Below are 24,153 nucleotides of genomic sequence, written 5' to 3'. Positions count from 1 at the left end.
AAAATTATGCGAGATTTCTCTTTTTACTCGTTACAAAAGTGACTTATCCGCCTTTCAAACAACACAATTTCAGTTATTCGAATTAACTAGTAGAGGGCTTCACATGTGATAAACCTTGTTATAAGGCATGTAATATACTTGCCCCATGGTGCTGAAAAATACGCTAATTTAGATGGTATTTGAGAAGTTTCAAATCTTATATTTTTTTATGTTACTTTCTTTATGGCACAGTGCTTATGAAAAGATCAGAAACTAACATCATGAGGCTAAAATGGGTTTGGGATTTTTGTACTTATTTGCAGTACTATAACCCCATATTAACCCCTCTACCGCCAGCTTCATTTTTTCAAAATATTCAAATCGCGATAACTTTTTTGTTTCTCAATATTTTTGAAAAAAACATTCCACAACTTCTCAAAAGCTCTCTTATTTTTAGAATCTGTATCGGTTTTGAGCATTGGTCATCTATATTCGGAGATATTCCAAAATTCCTTGGGGGACCGACGCATAGCCATAACTCTCGTAATTATCTCTGGCTACAGATTTTTTCTCATATTCGGTTATTCGCTTTTCAAAACTAAACTTTGATGAAAGTCTATTGTGAAGAAATTAAACAAATCGGTGTAACTGTTTTTGAGCAATGAGCTTTTATGTTTTTGGTACCACTCTAGCCGTAACGAGATCTTGAAAACTTCTTAAAACATCATATTGAAATTTTATATGGGATGTGTCGGTCCCCCAAGGAACACCGAAATATTTTTAAAACAAGTTGACCAATGGTTAATACCGACATAGATTCCAAAAGTAGAAGAGTTTTTTGAGAAGTTGTGAAAAAAATGGTGGAAAAATATAGAGAAACAAAAAAGTTATCGCGATTCAAATATATTTTTGTGCTGAAAAAATGAAGCTGCCGGTAGAGGGGTTAAGCTAAATAATAGCAAACAAACTCATGAATATCTCTTCTGCTATCTGTCGAATTGAATTTCCCTCTTCAGCATATTTCTTTATTATGGTTTCAAGAATGAGCTTTTACAATGGGATTATAAGTTTGTACCGTAATCCGGGGAAACATTGATCATTTTTTTGAATATTTCTTAAACATTTGATTTGAAAATGCATGTGTTGCAAATTTTATATTTTTAAAACAAGTACTGCCACCCATTGCTCGTGTTTATGTACTGTATTTTGTTTTCTGAAAGTTTAAAGCATGCTTAAAAAAATGTTTTAAGTGAGTTTTTGATTTAGCTGATATGGGGTAACATTGATCACACCATGAAAACATCGTTCGGTAATATTGAAAATATCATTACTTACTGAAATCATGGTCCCTGAAGCCGAATATGAAGGTCAAACTCTTATAAGTCATTTACTTTTTGAGTTATTTTAAAATTAAAAACACCTTGAATTGTGGAATACGCTTAAATGTATGCAATTTCCTAAGGAAATTCTTCACGCTTTATAATAATTTGTGAATTATGTTTTATTGAACATATTTATGAGAATTTTGATAACGGAGCCGTTTTCGGCTATGTCATTTTTAGTAACAACCGCATTTCTCTTGCTCATATCGTTTACAGAACTCATGTGAGACATGATTCTTTTATGGTGTCATCCATAATCATGAAAATCATTGTTTACAAAAGTTGAAAAATTTACGCATGAACACAACTTTATTTTCGCAAAAACCCTATTGTTTATTAGCTCATGATTAGAAGAAAGAGAATCGCCATTCATGCATTGAAAATATTTCATCAACAAATGTTGATTCGAGCTTTTTACGAAAAGGGTCATTGCGATCAATTTTACCCCGCTGATCAATGTTACCCCGGATTACGGTACTTACATTAAAGTACAAGCGTGTTTGGAACATACCTCAAAATTTCTTCATAGTAATTTCCATATAAACCTACATTGTCTTTAAACCACCTAGAAAGCTGCGAATTTCACAGAAAACTATTTTTATAGTAAGGATAGTAAGGAACATATGTGAGATTGAATTCTCAAACATTTTTTAAATTTTGAACCGCCCCAATGTACATAAACACATAAATAGGCAAATTCAAACATATGTGCAAGTCTCTCGAAATCAAAAAAAAAAAATACTCTGGAGCCCCCGACCGATTATTTTGGTTTTAGCAGCAAATGAACGCGAGAAACCTAGACTTTATTGTGGAGAAGTTTCAGACTTACCTATTTTTTTGTAATAAACTTGTTCTACGAAACACACCGTGCCTTAAGGAACTTCTGATGGAATATCTGGAGGAATTCCAGATGGAATTCCTGAAGGAGCTCCTGTTGGAATCCCTCGAAGGACTGCTTATGACATCCCCAGAAAAACTCTTGATGGAATCCCTAGAGAAATTTGCGATGGGATTCTTAGAGGAACTTCCGGTTTAATCCCTAGAGAAACTTCCAATGAAACCCCTATAGGGTCTCCTGATGAAATCCTTCGTGGAATTCATGATAGAATGATGAGAAGTACTCCTGATGGAATTCCTGGACGAACTCGTGTTTAAATACCTACAAAATCTCCTGGCCCCTAGAAGAACTACTGATGGAATCTCAGTAGGTACTCCTGATAAAGTCCCAGGAGGAAATTTTGATGTAGTTCCTGATGGAATCCCGTGAAGAATTCCATGTGAACTTTCGGAAGAAATTTCTAAAAGGAATCCTTACAGGAATTCCTAATTAAATCACTGGTAAGAATCATGATTGAACACTTGGTGGAATCATGAAGGAATTACCAATGAAATTCATGAAGAAATTTTGGTAGGATTCCTAAAGAAATTCTTGCAGCGTTACCTGGAGGAATTTCTGGCGAAATACCTTGTAGGAATTCATGTTACAATCCATGGAGGAATTCCTAAATAAACTTATGATGGAATCTCAGATAGAACTGCTGGTGGATTTGGTAAAGAAATAAGTTAAAGATTATGGGAAAACGCTTGTGGAATATGTAGAAACAATTCAAGAGCGCACATTTGCTAGATCACCATGGTGTAGACGCTGCGTAAATTCACTCATTTTGACTTTCCATTCATCTGCATCGCCACTTCATGGAACGCCGAAGCTTCAATTTGACAAATAGTGGCCCAAAGTCACCCCGAGTGGGTCAATATCACCCCGAAAGATGGTATCTAACCTGTTGGCCAAGAACCTGTTTACGGATCGGTTCTTGAAATCTTTCGTCCTCCAGAATTTCGCCTATGTTTCTTTGGGCATTGTTTCAGGGATCCAAGTAGTATTGAGGAGTTATCAAATAATCCCACCTAACACCTTCCAAGGCATCAATCAAAACTATACTGTGATTTTTCTGGAACCTTGATGGTGGTGTTTAATTTCCTATAAAATTCTTAATTCGACTCGGTTCAGCATCTACTTGATGCAAATCTTTAAAACATGAAAAAAAGAGATTGATTTCAACTGGTTAACCGCAACCAAACGTATTGATTGTGCGTTGATTATCCGTTTTGCGTACGTTTTCCATTTTAGTACAAACCGGATCAAATGGATTGACAAACGCAAACTCAAACGCAAAACGCAACGTATCCATTGTGCTCCGGCCTATAGAATTGATGCCCATTTCAAATAATTGATCTATTCGAAGTGGACATTAATTTTATTGGTGACGATCAGTTTGCCTTTTGCTAACCAGAATGATCCGTAGCCACTCTTACTGTTTGCTAGCTAGACACATCGTTATCAAGTACGACGTAGGGAATATTACTCTGAGGAAAATGACTAGTAGATTCACTGAGTACAAATAAGTGGCGACAATCTTATTTTAATATGGTTTTTACATTGCCATAAAAAGAAATACAACCCTCCATGAGTCAATATTGAAGGGACCATCGACTCATGGAAATATACTGCTTCGCGACTAAAAATGGGTGAACCAACGTGCGAAGTTCGATTTTTGACCAACTTCGCTGCGTCGCGAGTTACTTCGCTATAGTGCGCATCTATGCCCTCCACCGTGTGCATTATGCGCACTATTGAGAATCGAGCTGCGACGCGGCGAAGTTGGTCAAAAATCAAACTTCGCACGTTGGTTGACCCATTTTTCAACGCGAAGCAGTATATCGAATCATGGAACAGCAATGCTATGGAAAGTCGTTTGAGGGGACCATCATAGTAACCACGAAATTTGATTTTTATTATGGTTCCATGAGTCGATATCGATAATTCCAGCTTCATTTTCGCAAAATTTACAAGTAGGCGTTGTGAAGCATTGCATTTGCCACCGAAAAGCGAATCTTGTAGGAGACTGTTATAGAAGCCTAAGGTAACTTTACTCTTCAATATTGTGCATTCAGATTAACTTTAGACCGAAGTTCATAAGAGAAATGAAATATCACCAACAAAAGTTCGCCGAAGTTCGGCGTCGTCATTTTACCGAAGTGCTACGCCGCCAAAGGCATTCCTTATGCGTCGGCGAAGCACTAAATTAGAATGCCGACGCCGAACTTCGCCGAAGTTTTGACTGCCGAACTTCTAATTGTCACTCGAATTGTCAATATTGAGCTTGAGCTTGATTGGCCGCCCGTGGATGCTACTCCAGTATCGCCAGATCAGCTGCACTTACACAAGGAACCAACCGAATGACTGCTTGGGACTAACAGGCATCCTCAGTGTATAAGTGCTGGTGATCTTCTATTTTTAGGCTTTAATGGCGCCTGCCACGTCAGAATGCAGACCAATGAGGGGAAGGGGGAGGAATTGATGATGCATTGAACTGGCTCCCACGTAGACCGTATATTCCACTGCATCCACGCCAGTTCATGCGGGAGTGTATGGATTGGGGGAAAGGCATGGCAGAGAGGTTTGCTTTTGTGGTTAGCAGACTGCCTATGTATCAGGCGTGAGAAAGGCGTGCGCGTGGAAGTAGGAAGCGTTAGGGAAACGGTTTCTTGTCCGTCTCTGGTTCTAGCGTTTGCTATGAACGAATAGTTTTGAGTGTGATATATTTAGAATGGAAGATAGAAGCAAGTGAGAGATATACAACTACAAAGTACGAGGAAAGGGACGGGCCTGGGATTGAACCCATGACCTTCTGCATATGAAGCAGAAGCGGTAGCCATCAGACCACCAACCCCGTCAATAACTTTACTTTTCAATATTCACTATAAAAATTACTATGGAAAGTAAGACGCTGAGATCGATCATTAGGGTTCATTTGCTAGGTTCGAGAAATTGTTGAACAGACAAGGAAAGTGACTTTTTTCTTTAAGGATATATGAACGTAATGACCGACAAATACTTTTAACAATAAAAAATGAAATTAACTAGAACTACTACTAAACAGCCTGATTTTGTTAAGACTTCACGACAATTGACATTTAAGCCTCTAATCTTACGGAAAAGACAGGAGTAATCAGAATCTTAAACTAGAAGAGTTTTTTGGGAGCTTGTGAAAAAATGGTGCAAAAATGTTAAGAAACAAAAAAGTTATCGCGATTTGAATTTTTTTTTAGCTAATCGTACCAATACGAGTCCTTCGTGAAGACTGAGCAGGACGGTTCATTTTTGCGTCGCAAGTGAAGTTTTGTTTCGCAAGTGAAGTTTTGTTTCGTTTTCGCGAATCTTGCTGAGCAGTGCTTTGTAAAGCCCAAGCCAGCCAGCTCGTTATTCATTCAGCCCGCATGCGTTAAGTGTGCTGGTGACCAAATTGAAGTAATTTGGAACTACAGTTACTTTTTTTTTTTTTTTTTTTTATTAAAGACACTTTACACCATTTGGTGCATTCGTGTCTGAAAAAAATTTAACATACAGAATTAAATTCATTTTGGTTCACTCTCATTTTTTCTTCTCGATCGCGTCTGGTACACCTTCCAATCCGAGTTGTTCCTTTTTTCTGCTGTTTGACCATTCTGACTACATGATCGCTTTGGCTCGTTCTCAACTGTCGTTCCACTATGCGAAGTCTCAGTCGACAACCGTCTCTTCCCGCTAGGCTCCACTGTTGTTTCGTTTCGATTATCGTGTTCGTTGCCGCTACCATCGTCATCGATGTCGTCGCCGTTGTCGTCGTCGTCATCGCCAGTATCATCCTCACTTGATTCGGAATGAGCCGGCGGTGGTGCGCATCGTTTTTCGTTACTCTTCTGCTCACTGCTAGGTGCGTGTGGCTCAGCTTGCTTTTCGGTTGCACTCGATGAAGTTCGTTGTTGTTCCTTCGGGTAGCTAACGTAGCTGCGATGGCCGTCAACGGTAATGTATACCGGCAGCGATTTCTCCATCCTCATACGAACTACGCGAACACCATTCGGAACACCCGAGAAATAGTTTTTCCAAACATCATTCTGGATGGAGAGTACCTTACCGTACTGCTGAAGGTTTTTGGTGATGATCGAATTCGACAACTGCGGCGGCAGGTCGTGAATTTTGATAGTAGTGGTGGGACCGTCCACGTACACCGGGACGAAATAATCCACTCCTTCGTAGATAAACGAGTGTCGTAGATGATGCTGCTTATGTAGACGTGGTGCTACGCTTGCATTGTTCATCTCAATGAACACGCAATTTTCGAGGTGGTGCAATTGGATGCTCTTGACATCGGCCATGTCAAGCTTAAGCTTTTTCTTGAGGAATTCCTCCACCTGGTCCAAAACCGGTCGCTTTGGCAGGGTACTGAAGTCCACAACGAGGGTGTTTTTCCTGTGCGCAGGCATTTTGCGTTGAATGCAAAAATTCTGTCACACAAGAAACCGCGATAATTCGAACAACTGGAGCTAAGGAGAAACACGTCTATCGCGCACGAAGAGAGGTTGCCAACTGTACAGTTACTATCTCGATATCGAGTTAGAGAACCATGATGAAAGTTGATTTTCATGGCTATCTCGATGGTCCCTTGGATTTCATTTGCACTGGTTTTGTGTTTTGTAACTCGATGGTCCCTTCAATATCGAGTAAAGCGAAGTATGCACTTCAACAGAAAAGTAATCGCCTATCTCGATGCGTGGGAAATTTCTTGCAAGAAATGCTCAAGAAAAGCATTTTTCTTTGATCGCAGTACGCAGTTGAAAAGAAATGTCAATTCAAATGGAGCTCACTGTAGAAAATTTCTAGACCATTTCTTGAACAGAAATTTTTACTTTTCTTGAGCGGAACAGCATACTTAGCTTAAGGGAGAGTTGACTGTATTTCTATTTCCAATGAATGATCTTTGTCGTGAGAACGACAAGAATGTTTATTTTTTGTATTTATTCAAAAAAAAAAAAATGTTTGGTTCGAGTGTCGATGTACAAGAATTCATATTTTACATAACACATATTGAAGGGCACATACCTTTACTTCTGCTTTGTAATTACAAAAGAAAAACTTTGAACAGTTCGACATTTTTTTCATAGTCTTAAGAAGACTATTTCGGTTCATGTTCCAGGGATCGAATCACTTATCAAACACAACATTTTTTCGAATGATTCAGCACCAAAGATATCGACATATTTTTATTCAAAAGAATAGAATAAAAGAAGACTTTGTAAGTAGATTACTTTTTGAATTGAGGTTACACGAATCGCGTCACATAGGGTGCAGAACCACTTGGGCACTTCCATGATTCACTTTGGCATGGGGGTTTTTCTCGGCCGAATTGTCTAAAACTTCGCAATAAGAAGCGCATAAGTAAGACGCATATTGTGACCAAATATGAGCTCTGTAGCTTTCAAAAAACCCCACTGCCGAAGTGAATCAAAAGTGCCAAGAATTGGGTCTGGCTCCCTACCAAGGTGAATCCAGGTTGTGTAGCTTCTGAATCCTTCCCGCTAACAAAAACTTCTTTCCGTGACAACAAGATTCAGAGGTATACTCAGTCAATGTAGTAATAATGGATGTCACACTAACATTCCGTCCCTTTTTCGAAGACCGTAAAGACGTGTTCGGCGCCGTTATTGACCTTATACTTATATTATCGCGATTAAATATGGATGAACCAACGTGCGAAGTTCGATTTTTGACCAACTTCGCCGCGTCGCGAGTCACTTTGCTATAGTCCGCATCTATGCCCTCCGCCGTGTGCATAATGCGCACTATTGAGAATTTGGTCAAAACCCAAACCTCGCACGTTGGTGAACCCTTTTTCTAATGCGAAGCAGTATACATTATTTTACACTGAAGATAGTAAGCTACTCCAAGCTCCGTCTGGTGATGCCTCATGGAATTTCGATTATTCTGGTCAATCACGGAGCAGCAACTACAAATGGTACGGTCATCAATGCTCATGCCCATGCTCATTATTGAGCTAATCGTATCAATTCGATTCAGCAACTTTTTGTCGAGAATTGGAGGATCACCTGTGTTATAGGAAAGAGGGATCCCAAGTAACATTATTAACTAAACACAAGTTTATTCAGTTGAAACATGCTTGAGAGTGATTTGTTCAACTCGTATTTCACAGAAATGTTTGTTGGGCTGGTTACTTCAACAGGTTATTTCATTTGTTCGACAATTCTCAGTAATATCTGGAAAAGAGTACACTTCAGCTCATTTAGCAAAACAGAATAGTACACAAATTTTTAAGGCAAAAAAGAATACATGTGCTCTAAAGAGAGCACACGTACGTCTGGTAACCCTACACAGACAGAATTATATTATATTTTTTCACGTCGATATACGGAGTGATACTTGAGATTTGCTTCTTCAAATGGATAGGGTGATTGTAATGACGTCCCATGCGGCCTTGAGGGGGCAAGATCCGTCGTTGATTTCGGAATTTTCAAAAGCAGTTTTTTCGTTCAAAATCATGAAAATTTACAGGAAAATATGTTCCCTGTATTCTATTCTCCAACCGAAACACAGTGAACACATTTTCATCGAATAATTTTCAGCTTTGAACAGAAAAACTGCTTTTGAAGTTTCGATGATTACGATGACGAAGCGTTGAACGTTAAGGCCAGTCCCAGCCGAACTTCTAGTTGATTCTTTGTGCATCTTCACTGACTTCGGTCAAACACGGAATAGCAACCATTGATATGTGTAGTCAGTCTAAGCTAAACTAAGCTTTACATGCGTTTCCACTGAGACAGTTCCTACTCAAGTATTGTCGTCGCGGTAAACAGTTAGAAACAGTTCCTCACCGAAGTTGGAATTTTCTCAAAATTTATGCGAGATACCTTATTTCGGAAATGGTGCATTTGCATCAGGATGCGCTCTAGTGCGCCCTACTTCCGATACCCTACTTGCATGGACACCAGGAATCGATTCCTTCTGCATGGCTTTGCTTTGTAGCCGCAGACTTTATCAGTAGACTAAGGATGGTCTCAGAACTCCAGCAACTACTACCACCCCTCTGATCTCTTCTTTAAGCATATAGTGTGCTATTAGCCTCAATTATTTATATACTTTTTTTTATTTCAGGGCATACACTCAATGAATCAGAACTGCAGAAAACAGCATTGCAGAATGATGACAGTCCTACCCAACGCAATAATAATGCTCCAAAAGTTCGAGATAAAGATGAATCGATACCGACACATGATAATTCATGTTTTGCTGATGATATGAAAGGTATGGCAATTGTTTCCCTTATTTCGATCTTAATATCATTAAAATATCTCGACTCGAAGCTCAACCGATATTAGCGATACAAAAACAAATATACATAGGGAAACTAACGTATTTTCAGCCGTTGGCTGATTCTCCGTAACAGTTGTCAAGCGTGAATATTTCGTCAACTCCTCTCCAAATATCTATGTAGACTTTCTAATATCTAGAATGTTTTCAGAAATTTTCCCAACGGTACAAACCTGCACAGTTAATTAATGATCAAGTTGTAGGCAATTCCCGGCTAAGGAATTTTGGTGTTATAAGGTTTTGATGATTTGAAGTTTACATGTACACGACGAAACACGTGTCAAATGTACAAATTGAAATTTAAACTGCGAAAAGAAACTCGTGCTCCGGTGTCATCATGTTCTAGAAATAAACAATTATAAATGTTCATACAGGCATGCTTTTCAGAGAGAACAATTCCCATAAATAGTGATTTTCGAGAACCTCGAAGCACAAACTTCAAACCTTTGGTGGTCCGTTCAGTAATTATGAATGTTTAAAACTTGAAATAAACCCAAAAACACAAAACTCATAATTAACTGAAATTTTGATCAAAAGTTCATTTCGACATGAAAAATTAAAATATTGCTTGACAGGGAAATTTTCAGACATTTTTGAAAATGTGAATAATTACTACACGGTATAAGGCAACAGACGGAATTAGAGCATGTTACAGCACAGATCAATCTGTTATGATTACATGGTTCAAAATAGGACTACTTGAATGAAGGTTATTCTGTCAGAGTACCTCCATTATTTTTAAAGAAGAACCATGTTTGGTCTTATGCCAAATGATCATTATGGGAAATGAGAGTTTCTCATTGCATGACGAACGTTACGTAATAAATCTTCGAGCTGTTCAGTGGGATACCTATAAGTAGATGAAAAACCGAATTTAGTACTGTACCATTTAATTCCACTAGACTTTGTATCTTTTGCCAGATACGCGTATTTCGTCCTCAACTGTAAGGCCGTCTTCAGTGTCGTGTACATCTACTTATCTTTTTACTATTTCTTTCAGATCATGATGAAACGTGCGTTGCTTCTTCCCAACTGGATGAAAATGACGGAAATTTGACAACTATTTCCCAACTAAGTAATGATTCCTCGGATATAAAGCATTTTTACAAAAGCCATCATAGAACAAGCAGTTCTCTTGCATATAATCGCATTACTACTAAAATTGCATGTACGAAAGAATCCATCAAAAAAGAACAGACTGCTCGAGACGCTAATGTTAACGAGTACTTAAAACTGGCTGCAAGCGCTGATAAGCAACAGCTACAACGGATAAAAGCTGTTTTTGAGAAAAAGAATCAGAAGAGTGCACATAATATTTCTCAACTACAGAAAAAGCTGGAATCTTACAGTAAAAGATACAAAGACATGCAGTACCATCAACATCAAAAACAGCAAAGCATTCGCCAACCGAGAGAGATGTTACGAGACGTGGGACAAGGATTACGGTATTTCACAATGTTTTTTTTGTAATAAGAAATAATATTCTTTCTATTCAACATTGATTATTTTAGTAATGTGGGAGGAAACATACGTGATGGAGTTTCCGGCCTTTCTGCCACAGTTATGTCAAAGCCACGAGAGTTTGCCCATCTTATTAAAAACAAATTTGGTAGCGCTGACAATATTAATCAACTGTCATCTAGTAAGTATTATTCATAAACATTAGTTTATCATTAATATTACTACTTACCTGCCTTGTTTTATCATTGATGTACAGTAAAGTACTGCCCATGTTCGCATAGTCGACGCACGCGCTAATCCGTGACCAAAATGATTTTTGCATTGCTATGCATTCTTTACCTTATATCTAATACACTCGTTTGATAGCTTTTGCATAGTTCTTAAACTCTAATATGTTGCTTATTTTGACAGATAGGCCTATTTCGTCTGTGACTTACAGACTTCTTTAGTGTCGAGTGCTCGACTTGAAGACAACAACGCATATACACTCCCGTGCAAAAGTTTGGGTTCACCCCTTCAAAAACATACAAAAGTGTTCTGTCCATATCTTTGTGATTACACGTCCTATTGAAACTCTTTAAGCCGCATTCGAAAGGCAAAGAGTTATTCTTACTTCGTATGTATTTTTCCAAAAAAATATTTCGAATTTTGTATACTAAATTTTTATTTAAAGTTGTTCCATTTTTCAAAAAACACACTGAAAAATCATATCTAGTTTCCTCAGCATTGGGTCGACCAAAATTTTAAATCAAAGTGTCATTAGAATCGTAATCTTATATTCTTTGATGAGACCCCCCAAAATTTTGGCGGAAAAATCTGGAAAGTATTCAAAATCAATGAAACAGTCAGTCAAGTCATCGTGCAAAAGTTTGGGTTCACCCCTCAGTATGATGGAAATCGTGCAAAAGTTTGGGTTCACCTGAGCCGCTCGCACCTTATTTTTGTCAATATTTCTGCCATTTTTCAACCGATTTTAATAGTTTAAAGCGTTTTTGAGCGCAAATAATGGCGCGTACATGATTGGTTTGAGATTTCACAGATTTAAGTAAGTTCAGGTGAACCCAAACTTTTGCACGATACACCATACTGAGGGGTGAACCCAAACTTTTGCACGATGACTTGACTGACTGTTTCATTGATTTTTAATACTTTTCAGATTTTTCCGCAAAAATTTCATGAGTGCTCTTCAAAGAATATAAGATTACGATTCTAATGACACCTTGTTTTAAAATTTTGGGTCGATCCAATGCTGAGGAAATTAGCTATGTTTTTTCAGTGTGTTTTTTGAAAAATGTCACGACTTTACGTAAAAATTTAGTATACAAAGTTCGATGAATGTTCTTGGAAAAATACATACGAAGTAAGAATAACTCTTTGCCTTTCGAATGCGGCTTAGAGAATTTCAATTGGACGTGTAATCAAAGAGATAAGGACTGAACACTTTTGCATGTTTTTAAAGGGATGAACCCAAACTTATGCACGGGAATGTATCTATTATTTATACTAGACAAGTGTGTAGCTATGTGTGGGTATGTTAGAACTAGATTCTGCCTGTAATCGTATACAGGGGACCATTTTTTAATTGTGTACCTAATGAAATGGAAGGATTGTCAAAATCACAAATTCCTGCTTGTTTGGCAGGTGGTCAATAGATGTGTTTGTGTATTACATAACGCGTTTACGTGTGTTTCTTATTACATAACGCTAAAATAGAAAATTATCGACATCCTCCCCCTCTGTAACGTTTTTGTTGTTGTTTTTTATTTATCTTTACCGCCTGAGGCGGCGTTCGATTTAAATAAGCTTAATACTAAAAATGATAAAATGTTGTACTTATGTTAGGTATTTTGTTTTCGTCCATCTGAGTTTTTCTTCTTGTTGTTTTCGATATCTATGTTTCTAATGTTTTCACTTCACATTTGTTCATTTGTCATCTCTTGCTTTTCTTTTCTTTTCCATATTTTCTCTTACAACTCATACTTCTTTTTCTTTTCTTCAACCTCTTTCTCACTTTTCATCACTTATCTTCTTCTTCTTCATGCGGTCCTCCTTCGGTTTCGTTCGGTGACGGCTTCCTTCGGCTCTTGTTCCTCTAATTCCTGCATCAAATCCTTGTTTTTTTCCTTCGTCGAACTCCTGTTTCTATTCTTCTCGTTGGTTCCAATTCCTCCATTTCTTCCCGTTTCTTCTTCTGTCTGCTTCCTTCCTGCATGTTTTCCTTATTGTCCACTTTCAGCTTGCTTTCCTATAGTTTCCTCCCATGACGATTTCCTTTTGCCTTCTTCTTTGCTCCTCATCCTGATTTTAGTGATTCGAGTTATGCTCTTGCTCAGCGAGGCGTGTACTGATAAGGAAGTGGCGACGAACATAACGTCCTCTTCCGCACATGAAAGCATGAACATCAGCATACCGTCGAGACGTGTACCGATAAGGGTGTAGCGACGAACATGACTTCTACGCCCGCACGGCCACCCTCGTGGGGATTTTATGCATCTTTTCCTTTCTTCTTCCTCTTTCTTCTTCATTTTCTCACTTTTCATCACTTTTCTTCTTCAGGCGGTCCGTTTCTTCCTTTAATTCCTGCATCAAATCCATGTTTGCTTCCTTTTTCAAATTCTTGCTACAGTTCTCCTCTGTTCCATCCCAATTCCTTCATTTCTTGCGTTTTCTTCTTCTGTCTGCTTCCTTCCTTTTCCCTTTTTCCACTTGTGGCTTGCTTTCCTACAGTTTCCTTCCACGACGATTTCCTTTTGCCTTCTTCTTTGCTCCCCTCTGTAACGCTTTTTGTATGAAAACTTTCAAAATTTAGTATGAGTAGTAAGTGTTGTAAGCAATCACGGTAGTCGACACGGTTTCGCTGATATCCGGCAGCGCTTCCCTTAAACATTCAAAACACGAGCGATTAAACGAATGTCGGAAATAGAAATGTCAATTCAATGCCCCTGACCAACGGTTTTGTTTGTTTCTGTCAATTTTCGTAATAGGCGCTGCTCTCACTGTAAATATGTGTGTCTCATTCGACATAATAAGCAAGATCAAACTATTCATGTTGCTCATGATCTGATATGTCTGAATTCTATGCAAAACTTATGATTTATGCAAAATTCATCGTGTCAGACGACATTCAATTGACAGTTTTTTTTTTGTGTTTCTCGATGTTCATTCTACCGTTCGTGCTGTGTGTGAGAGGTGACGGTAGCGGATGAATGCAGAAAAATAAAACGATTGCTGACCATGGCAACGAAACGAACGTCGCGCAAAGTGTCGAATGTTTACAGCACTGGACTTGTAACGCTTGAACCTCCCCTCTCCCTCCGAGCGTTACGTAATTTGTAGAAGGCGCCTTATTGGTTCGATTTATTTGAATTAGAGGAAAACGAATTGACATCTGCACATACACCAACTTATCTGAACAAACACACACTCAGGCAAATATACTTTCGAAATACATAGGAATCCCTTATAAAAATTCGTCACAATAAGTTTGGTTGAAATTCATAGCCAACAAACAGTGCAAACACCACGCGCCTATCGACGCCTTGATATGGGGTGATGCTTAGACGATACATAAAGCGTTTGTATTGCAATAATCGTTCCATCGTTCATAAGGCAAAATGTATGAAATTCGATAGTCCAGTTCGCTGCGTGTTCGGATAGTTTGGTGTATACCGTGACCTGCTCTAATTCCGTGTGTTGTCTAATACCGTGTATTTGAGAATTATGTAAATTTCTAGCATATGATATTATTTATTTTTCTAAATGATTGTCACAAACGTTAGCACATTAAGTAGTATTTTGAAAGCCATGACAAACTTGAACTAAAGTTGCACTCACAAACAAACAAAAATAATGTTACGATGTAATCGCCTGGTGCCAACACATGGTATTAGGGCACGGTTGCTTATGTGTTCCAAATACCGGGTTTCAGTTATAATTCCAAAATGGCGAAGTGAAATATATATGTTATTTCCCGAATCAATCATGTAAACCTCAATACGTTGTTTGATACAAAAGATTTATTTTTGATGCGCTTCGTTCGTTCAATTGAGAGATGTTTCAAAATGTGGCCCGGCAGTCGGTGTCAGATGCACGGTATTTGGAACACTGGTATGTTTAACAACATCAACTGTAACTATGGTTAAAATTTTCAAAATTGTTCAAATCATATTTTTTATGCAAAGTATATAAAACGGTCTACTATATAAAACATGAAAGACTTGAAAATAATCATACGTTATTTTTATCTGATCGATTGAAACTTGAGTTTTTTTAACCTCACGGTAATAGAGCATGTCACGGTACACCAAGTCACGGTAATAGTAGTGACTAGAGTTTTACGCCAATTTATGAATATAATTGTGCATCAAACTGATCGTTTTGTCGGATAAAATGATGTATGCGTTTTTAGTTGACAAAATATGGAGCGAAACAAAAAATCTCCCCCAGTCAACTTATGAATTGCAAACTTTAGCAAAGGCACAGACTATTTGATCGAAATTGTGACCCGATGCAAGTATGAACAAAACGCATGACACGCAAAAAAAAAATTGTGCGGTAAAAACTACTATTTTAGGGTTAACTTAAGCGCTCGCACCGGCAATTTTCAGCAGACCAGAAATACGTTTGATTTTACCATGTCTGTAGTCGAAATCAGATTGTTATAAATTAGTTCTGTCAAATGTACCAGTAATGTGGTGGGATGTACCGTAAACATAGTAAATTGGTCTGAAATTCCATGGTAGTTTCAAGAATGGGCGTAGTCAGCTAAAATAGTAATTTTTAGAATTTTTTCCCATGTGCGAGAGGTGAATTGGCCACCTACCCTATATTTGAATCGGCCGTTAAAAAGGTGGTCGATGGACATCAGTGAGAGTGTTACGTCTGTTGTCTGTGGTTATATCATAAAGATTTAAGATTTTACATGTGGCTTATGAATTTTTCCGATTATTCGATGTGTATTTTAGTGATAATCAATAATTTCATTTAATGTAAACTAATATTACCAATGAATAATAAAATGAAAATGTAGGCTAATCCAATTTTTTTTTAAATCTCAATTAAAAAAAATCACATTTTTTGTCAAGAATACTGGTCATACTAAAATGTAATAATTTACTTATTTCAATTTTTGTTATCTGGAAACAATGTACCGTAAAACGGGGTAACTTTGATAATGCGGGTAACTTTGATAGTGCGAGACCCACGACATACTTAACGAAATAACAAAGTTTCTGTTAATCAGTTACGCAAAACAAATGCAAAAGTAAAGAGTATTAAAATGACACTTCATGTCAAAGCTACTGTCGTTGGAATCAAGTACATTTGAGGCTTTATATGCAAATATTGAAAATTTATGAGATTTTAGCATTTTTGAAACGCTCGCAAACAATCTGTTCTACGATCACTAATTGATGGAGTCATAATGAGTTCGTCGCTTATCCTTGACAGCCTAGTTATCAGAGAACTTGAATATGGTCTCAAGTCTCTTTGCGAAAACTATTTTAACAAACTGGGAGCATTTTTTACAAACTTGGAGCATCTAAGTCAGAAATTTCCATGTAGCGTTAAACGCCTAAAGGTATGCAACGCCCTATAAATGTTCCGTAATAGATTTTATTTCGTTTGATTTATACTCCATTATCAAAGTTACCCCAAAACAGAAAACCGACTTTCGATTATATGAAAAATTATACATCCATTCAGAATAAATCTTTTGGCAATCTATCAACTGCAAACGATAGTTAGGATACCAGTACTTGTTTTAAAAATATAAATTATAATTCTTTGAAACAGCACGCCTAAATATTCAAGTTTTCTCCGAAAAAACTATCAAAGTTACCCCGTTTTACGGTACACTCAAACTGATTTTGTAATACAAAACACTCAGATCTTGGCATTTTGGCGACTTGTGTGATAAAGACTCGCGAGAAATTGTGTTAATAAAAAAGTCAAGTAAGGAAACACAATTCGTCTCCTTAATGCTACAACTAGATAACTTGAAATTTAGATTTTTAGAGTTCAAGTTGTCGAAACATAAATCTTTATTAAATCTGCCAGATATTCTCAGATCACGAGCGTGTGATTTTTCCTCGTACTTGTAGCGACGCCGTTTTTGAACATCCACTTATTCCACGCTCTGGCAAATACAGCTGCTCTCGTGAATCCAATGTGTGAAGATGACATCACCTGGAATATGCTTTACCTATATACTGCCGTTCTATGCATATTTGCTCCGCGATCCATAAGGTTCAAATAGAACATGGGACAAGTAGGCGTAGAGGGCAGTAAACCAATTCTAAGATTTTAGATGGGGGCTTAGCTAATAATATTCCCTCTTTCGACCTTTTTTATAAATGCCAAAAAAAGGGCTCAAATTATTGAATTTTATGTTTGTTTTGGAAATGTACATCCTTTTACTTTCGTAGGTTTTACTGAAGTTCCGTTGATACAATTTACAATTTTGATATTTTCGAAGCCAATTTATAATATGTAGAATTAAAATGATCATCATGAATTAATAGGCTAGTTTCTTAATAATGCAATACATGATTTTCGTCATTCGTCATTCGAAGCCAAACTTTGAATTTTCAACTGCACAAGACGAGAGAATCTGACAACAGTTCGCGTTGAAAAACTATCAAATTGCTTGCTTGCTGGTGGTGACCAATGGGATAGATTTTCTACACGGAGCGCTGTTTCGTTCTCAAGGCTTGTGCTCTTGAAAATTTGAGGTGTGGCTTCGTTCTATAATCACCTTAACAGATGATTATTCAGACCGACAGAATTGTTCAGATTTATGCAGTGAAGCTACAGTATTGGACAAAACATTTGCAACTTTTTCGATTTTCCATATAAAATGACCAACTTTGGTAAGCTATATCTCAGTTATTTATAGACCGATTTGAATGAAATTTTGGCAGAACATCAGACATAACTTGAATTTTAACATATATTTTTGAATGATTTTTCCAATCACAAGTTTAAAAGCAGTAACGGTTTGACTAAAGTAAATTTTTTGACGATTTTTTATAAATGACATAACTAAACATATTGAAGAAATAGCTTCATGGTATCTTCAGCAAAGTTGTAGATTTCAACGAGATGAACAAGTTTGCTGAAGACAGTTTTTGTGTAAGGCTATTATATTTTGAGATAAATAGTTTTGAATTTTTCGTCAAAAATTACACTTTAGTTAAAACGTTATTACTTATAAACTCGTGATTGGAAAAATCATTCAAAAATGTATGTTAAAATTCAAGTTGTTCAGTTCGACAACAGTCGACCCGAAACTGAAGCAGCGGCGTCTAGCAGTGGCAGCGGTATGCACAACGAGAGCTCCGCCCATCCAACCGATGACGATCCGACACCGAATCATGGTGTTATAAAAGCAAGGGCCGAACTGCGCAACGGAGTCAGTTTTTGTTCACCCGTCAGCGTAACAACAGTCGAGCGTGAAGTCCCGAGCCGTTATCCAGCCGAAGCCGAGTTGGCGAACCGTGATCGTCGCGAGCAAACCGAACTCGACTGCCAACGCGAGTGATTCGGTTATAAAACCGAATGCGTGTGTGACGCAACGATTAGTTGCACGCGAGCCGCCTTACAGTGCGAATCCGAAAGTAGCCGTCTGCCGGCTGAAGAAAAAGTTGAAGAAGAAAGTAGTTTTGTAAAGAGAGAAGATGAATACAGTAGTGTAAATTAAGTCTTCTTTCGTGTTTGATTTCCGACCACCCCACATCCAGTGCCCATCCACCAAATAGTTTGAGTTGATTTGGAAAAAATATTCACGAGTTGCTTAGAAATATTCACTCGAGTCGTTAAGGAAAAAAATCATATATTGAGTTACTGGTTGCTGCTAGCTAGAGGGTTAGTCCAGCTGAACCGGATCGGGGCTTCATGAGGCGAAGCCCAGCCAGCGTCGGAAGGAACATAGAGTCCTTCACCCATCCCGCTCGGTTCTTTGAGGGAACGCGAGCCACTCAGTTCTGCCAGTGCAGTGCAGTCCATTGCCGTCCGGTACATGGATTTGGTCCTTCGAGCCGGATGCTCAAGCTTGAGTGTCCGAATGTGGTAGTGATTGGTGGTTGGATTGGATGAGTGGTGGTGGAGACAAACACGGAGAAGTTTGAAAAGTAAAACAAAAGACTGAGACTACAAGTGAAACAAGAAGTGAAAAAGTTAAGTGAAAAAACTGAAAAACTATAAGTGAAGTGAAAATGAAGCGTACACCGCATAAGCAGTCTAAAATGGCCAGTGATAGTGAAGACGTGGAAAACGACCTGAGCACACTTGTACAGCTACGTGGCATGGCACAAGGTAACATCACGCGCATCAAAACCATCTTGAACCAAGCCCAAGCGGAACAAGTTGAGCTTCCTCTAGCTCAAGTCAAGGTCTACATCAAGAAAGTGGAAACTTCCTACGGCGAGTATCATCATTTCCATCAGCAAATAGTGGCAATTCTCCCATCGAACAAACGAGAAGAGCAGAATGAGAAGTTTTTGCATTTTTAAACGTTGCACGAAGAGGTTTCCACCATGCTAGAGACCCTTCTCGAGATTCTCACCGCACCTCCCGCGATGCAACCGGGACATCCAGCAGTGAACCAACCACCGTTGGTTATTCAGCAGTCGCTTCCGCGTACCATCCCCACATTTGACGGTAGGTACGAGAATTGGGAACGCTTCAAGATAATGTTCCGCGATGTAGTCGATCGCACCAACGAAGCCCCTCGAATCAAATTGTATCATCTTGAGAAGGCTCTCGTGGGTGATGCTGCGGGAATCATTGATGTAAAGACGATCAGTGATGGAAACTACGACCACGCCTGGGAAATATTGGAGGAGAGATTTGAGGACAAGCGGAGAATGATCGACATTCATATCGCTGGTCTGCTGGGTGCGAAGAAGCTACCTAAGGAGGACTACGGTGAGTTGAGATCCTTGGTCGAGTCCATCAGCAGTCACGTGGAAAATTTGAAGTTTCTTGAGCAAGAGTTCACTGGCGTTTCGGAACTCATCGTCGTTCATCTGATCGCCCGTGCTTTGGATCCAACTACGAAGAAACTGTGGGAGTCGACAATTAAACGAGGAGAGCTTCCCAGTTACGACAACACCGTAAGATTCCTGAAGGATCGCGTCTCAATTCTGGAGAGATGCCACGATACATGCGAAGAAGCCAAGTCTTTGCGTGCAACAGGCAAACCAGCAACGAAGAAGCCATTGCTTCCCAAGGCAAACGCAGCTACAACATCTCCGTCTATGGATCAGCGGTGCAGCATATGTGATGAAAGCCATGTGACGTACAAGTGCTCGGTGTTCAACAGCTTAAATGTGAGTGATCGACTGTCTAAGGTCAAAGAGAAGAATGTCTGCTTCAACTGCTTGAGAAGTGGGCATAGTGTGAAGAGCTGTTCGTCGAAAAAGTCGTGTACAAAGTGCAACAAAAGGCATCACACATTACTCCATTTTGAGAATAGTGAAAATTCCTCGAAGCCATTAACCGAAAATAGTGCAGCAAAATGTACGGCATCGAAGTCAACCACAACAGTCGGAGTACCCGAACCAAGCAAACCTGCAGCATCGAACATGAAACAGGAGTGCCAGCCAGCAGTGACATCCGCGCATTCCAGCAACCCGGTGAATCCAGCGAGTCAGGTGGTGTTGCTCACTGCCCTTGTCAACGTAATGGACCATCAACAACAGCCTCGTGTGTGCAAAGCCCTGCTAGACTGCGGATCACAGGTGAGTTTTATCTCCCAATCATTAGTGAGTGCTCTCGGTATTGAGGTGGAAGAGGTTAGTGTCCCGATAACAGGCATAGGTAGTGTAAGGTCGACAATCAGGCAAAAATGTACCTTGAACGTCCACTCTAGATGCAGTGATTTCACCTTTACACTGAATTGTTTGGTCTCGCCAAAAATTACTGGTCATGTTCCGTCGGTCAAGATAAATTTGGAAAATTGGGAGCTTCCACTAGGTCTCTCACTGGCTGATCCTTCCTTCCATGAGCCTAGCCAAATTGATCTGCTCATTGGAATGGATTGGTTCTATGATATTATGAAACCAGGGTGTTTGAAATTGAACGATTATCTCCCTAGCCTTCATGACTCCAAACTTGGTTGGCTAGTCGGTGGAAAGTTGTTGGATTCTTCTTCCAATTCTGCTCTAAATTCTTATTCCGTTCGACTCGACCCTGTCGAAGAGCTGATGCAGAAATTCTGGGAGGTAGAAGGTGTGTCGTCTGAGGTGGTTCTGTCTAGTGAGGAAGAGCAGTGTGAAACGCAGTTTGCAGCAACCTACCGTCGAGACAATAGCGGTCGTTTCATCGTTCAGCTTCCATTGAGGGATATCGCTTCGCAATTATCAGACTCTCGTAACATGGCCTTGCGAAGATTTTATATGCTTGAGTCGAAACTTGAACGTCATGCGGATTTGAGAGCCCAGTATGACGCCTTTATGGACGAGTATGAAGCCCTTGGACATTGCCAGGAAATTTGTGAACGTAATGATTCTCCTGGTTTGCTGAAGTGGTATCTTCCTCATCATGCCGTCCTCCGCCCTTCGAACTCAACAACAAAATGTCGTGTAGTATTCGACGCATCTGCAAAGGTTTCGGGGTTGTCACTTAACGATGTCATGATGACCGGCTCCAACGTGCAGAGTGATTTGTTGTCCATTATCTTACGATTTCGAAAACATCGATATGTTATGAGCGCAGATGTAGCCAAAATGTATCGCCAGATTATCGTGGATCCTGCTTTCACTCCATTACAACGGATTTTCTGGAGGAAGTCACCCCAAGATCGACTGCGTGTACTTGAACTAACGACTGTAACCTATGGTACGGCAGCAGCCCCCTTCTTGGCTACGCGAGCTCTGCTGCAACTTGCACGAGATGAACGAGAAGGATTTCCGCTCGCTTCCAAGGTAGTCGAGAAAAATATCTATATTGATGATGCTCTTTTCGGTTCCGATGATTTCCAAGAGACCTGTGAACTTCGAGATCAGTTGATAGGATTACTGCAGTGCGGTGGAATGCACCTTCACAAATGGTCGTCCAATACTAGTCGGCTATTGTTATCGATACCAAGCGAAGATCGTGATAGCTGCGTATCATTCAGTGACAGTGGTCTCAATGAAATTATCAAAACATTGGGATTGATGTGGAATCCTTCCACGGATGAGTTCTTGTTTCGCACAACGTCTCGAGAAAGGGTTAAAAAACCCACCAAGCGTCAGGTCCTGTCTGAAATAGCAAAAATATACGATCCACTCGGCCTGATTTCTCCGGTGGTAGTGCTGGCTAAAATAGTCATGCAGAAGTAGTGGATCAGTAAGCTGAACTGGGATGATCAGTTAGACGAAGGCTTGATGAACGAATGGGAGAAATTTCTAACATCACTGCCGACTTCAGAACAAGTTCGCATTCCACGTCAGATATTATCGAGCAAGGCAGCGTATTATGAGCTCCATGGATTTGCGGACGCCTCACAGAAGGCGTATGGAGCCTGTGTGTACGTTCGTTCAATATTCTCCGATGGCACAGCATCCATGCAACTGGTCAGTGCTAAATCAAAAATTGCACCAATTTCTCCTCTGACGATCCCGAGAAAGGAGTTGCTAGCAGCCCTTCTGCTGACGAGATTGGTTAGTAAGGTAGAAGCGGCGTTAGAGATGAACTTCAATTCTATTGTTCTCTGGTCCGACAGCCAAGTTGTGTTGGCATGGTTGCGTAAGCCTCTTGGCAATTTACAAGTTTTTGTCCGCCACAGAGTTGCAGAGATAACATCCAACAATGGATACATTTGGAAATATGTGCGAACGGAACAAAACCCAGCAGACACCGTGTCACGGGGCCAGTCTGCCAAGGAATTGATTGACAACAAACAATGGTGGAATGGTCCTCAGTTTCTGTGTATCGTTGACTACCAGGAGGAAACGCCAGAGTTTCTGCGTGATTCTGAAATCCCTGAGTTGAGAGTCGAGGTAGCCTCCCTACCGGTGATGAATTACGAAGAGTTCCCTGTATTGGAAAAGTTTACATCATTCCGGAAATGCCAACGGATAGTAGCTTACATGCTTCGCTTCATTTCAAACAGCCGAAGAAAGAATGACGACCGAGTTGTGGCTCGATACCTCACTATTCCCGAACTAAGAGTCGCATCAAACTTGATTGTTGGAGCCATTCAGCATCAGGAGTTCGCCAAGGAAATCGAATGCGTAAGAGCAGGTGAACCCAATCATCGCTTGAACAATTTGAAACCTTTCCTCGACAAGGATTTGTTGCGAGTTGGAGGTAGGCTAGGCCAATCCCAGCTTCCATTCGGAGTAAAACATCAGTTAATATTGCCTAACAAGAATCCTCTCGTTCACGGATTGATTCTTGAAATTCACCGAGAGAATCACCATGCTGGATGTTCCATGGTGCAGTACCTTCTGCGACAACATTTTTGGCTAATCAACGCGAGATCGACAATTCGAAGGGTGTTGAAAGGCTGCGTTACTTGTTTCAGGACAAATCCCACCATCATCGATCAGCAGATGGGAAATCTTCCCTCGTATCGGATTACCCCAGCACCAGTTTTCGAGAGAGTTGGGCTTGATTTTGCGGGACCAATTTATATTAAGCAGTCAGTGCGAAAGGCGATTCCGGTGAAGGGATACATTTGTGTTTTTATATGTATGGTAACCAACGCCATGCATTTGGAAGCCGTGGAGGATTTGACAACCGATTCGTTCATAGCCGCTTTTCAACGATTTGTGTCCAGACGAGGGTACCCAAAGGAAGTCTTTTCTGATAATGGGACCAATTTCATCGGAGCAAGGTCAGCATTGCGAGAACTGTATCCGCTGTTCAAGGAAGAGACCACCCAGAAAAGGATTTTTGAGTATTGTCAAGCAAAGCAGATCGAATGGAAAACGATTCCCCCAAACGCGCCTCACTTTGGAGGGCTTTGGGAGGCTGGAGTGAAAAGCTGCAAATCTGTACTCAAAAGAGTTTATCAGAACACCTCACTAACACTTTCCGGTCTTTCCACCCTGTTGTGCCAGATAGAAGCTATCCTAAATTCGAGACCATTGTATTCCCAATCAAATGACCCGACCGAACCAGAAGCTTTGACCC

The 24,153-nt window shown here is 39.7% G+C and overlaps 1 protein-coding gene across 3 annotated transcripts in view; it reads left to right on the top strand.

Annotated features, from left to right (window-relative positions):
- Positions 1–24,153, top strand: part of LOC5569986 (transmembrane and coiled-coil domains protein 2) — a 70,899-nt gene that overhangs the window by 19,679 nt on the left and 27,067 nt on the right. For all 3 annotated transcript variants that reach the window (XM_021844321.1, XM_021844323.1, XM_021844320.1), the window contains 3 exons: positions 9,355–9,504; positions 10,571–11,015; positions 11,082–11,212. In XM_021844321.1, the coding sequence (XP_021700013.1) occupies positions 9,355–9,504; positions 10,571–11,015; positions 11,082–11,212 (726 nt within the window). The remainder of the gene's footprint in view (positions 1–9,354; positions 9,505–10,570; positions 11,016–11,081; positions 11,213–24,153) is intronic.

The sequence above is a fragment of the Aedes aegypti genome, chromosome 2 (assembly GCF_002204515.2).
Source record: "Aedes aegypti strain LVP_AGWG chromosome 2, AaegL5.0 Primary Assembly, whole genome shotgun sequence".
Classification (NCBI taxonomy): domain Eukaryota; kingdom Metazoa; phylum Arthropoda; class Insecta; order Diptera; family Culicidae; genus Aedes; species Aedes aegypti.
This window is presented reverse-complemented; position numbering and strand designations above follow the sequence as displayed.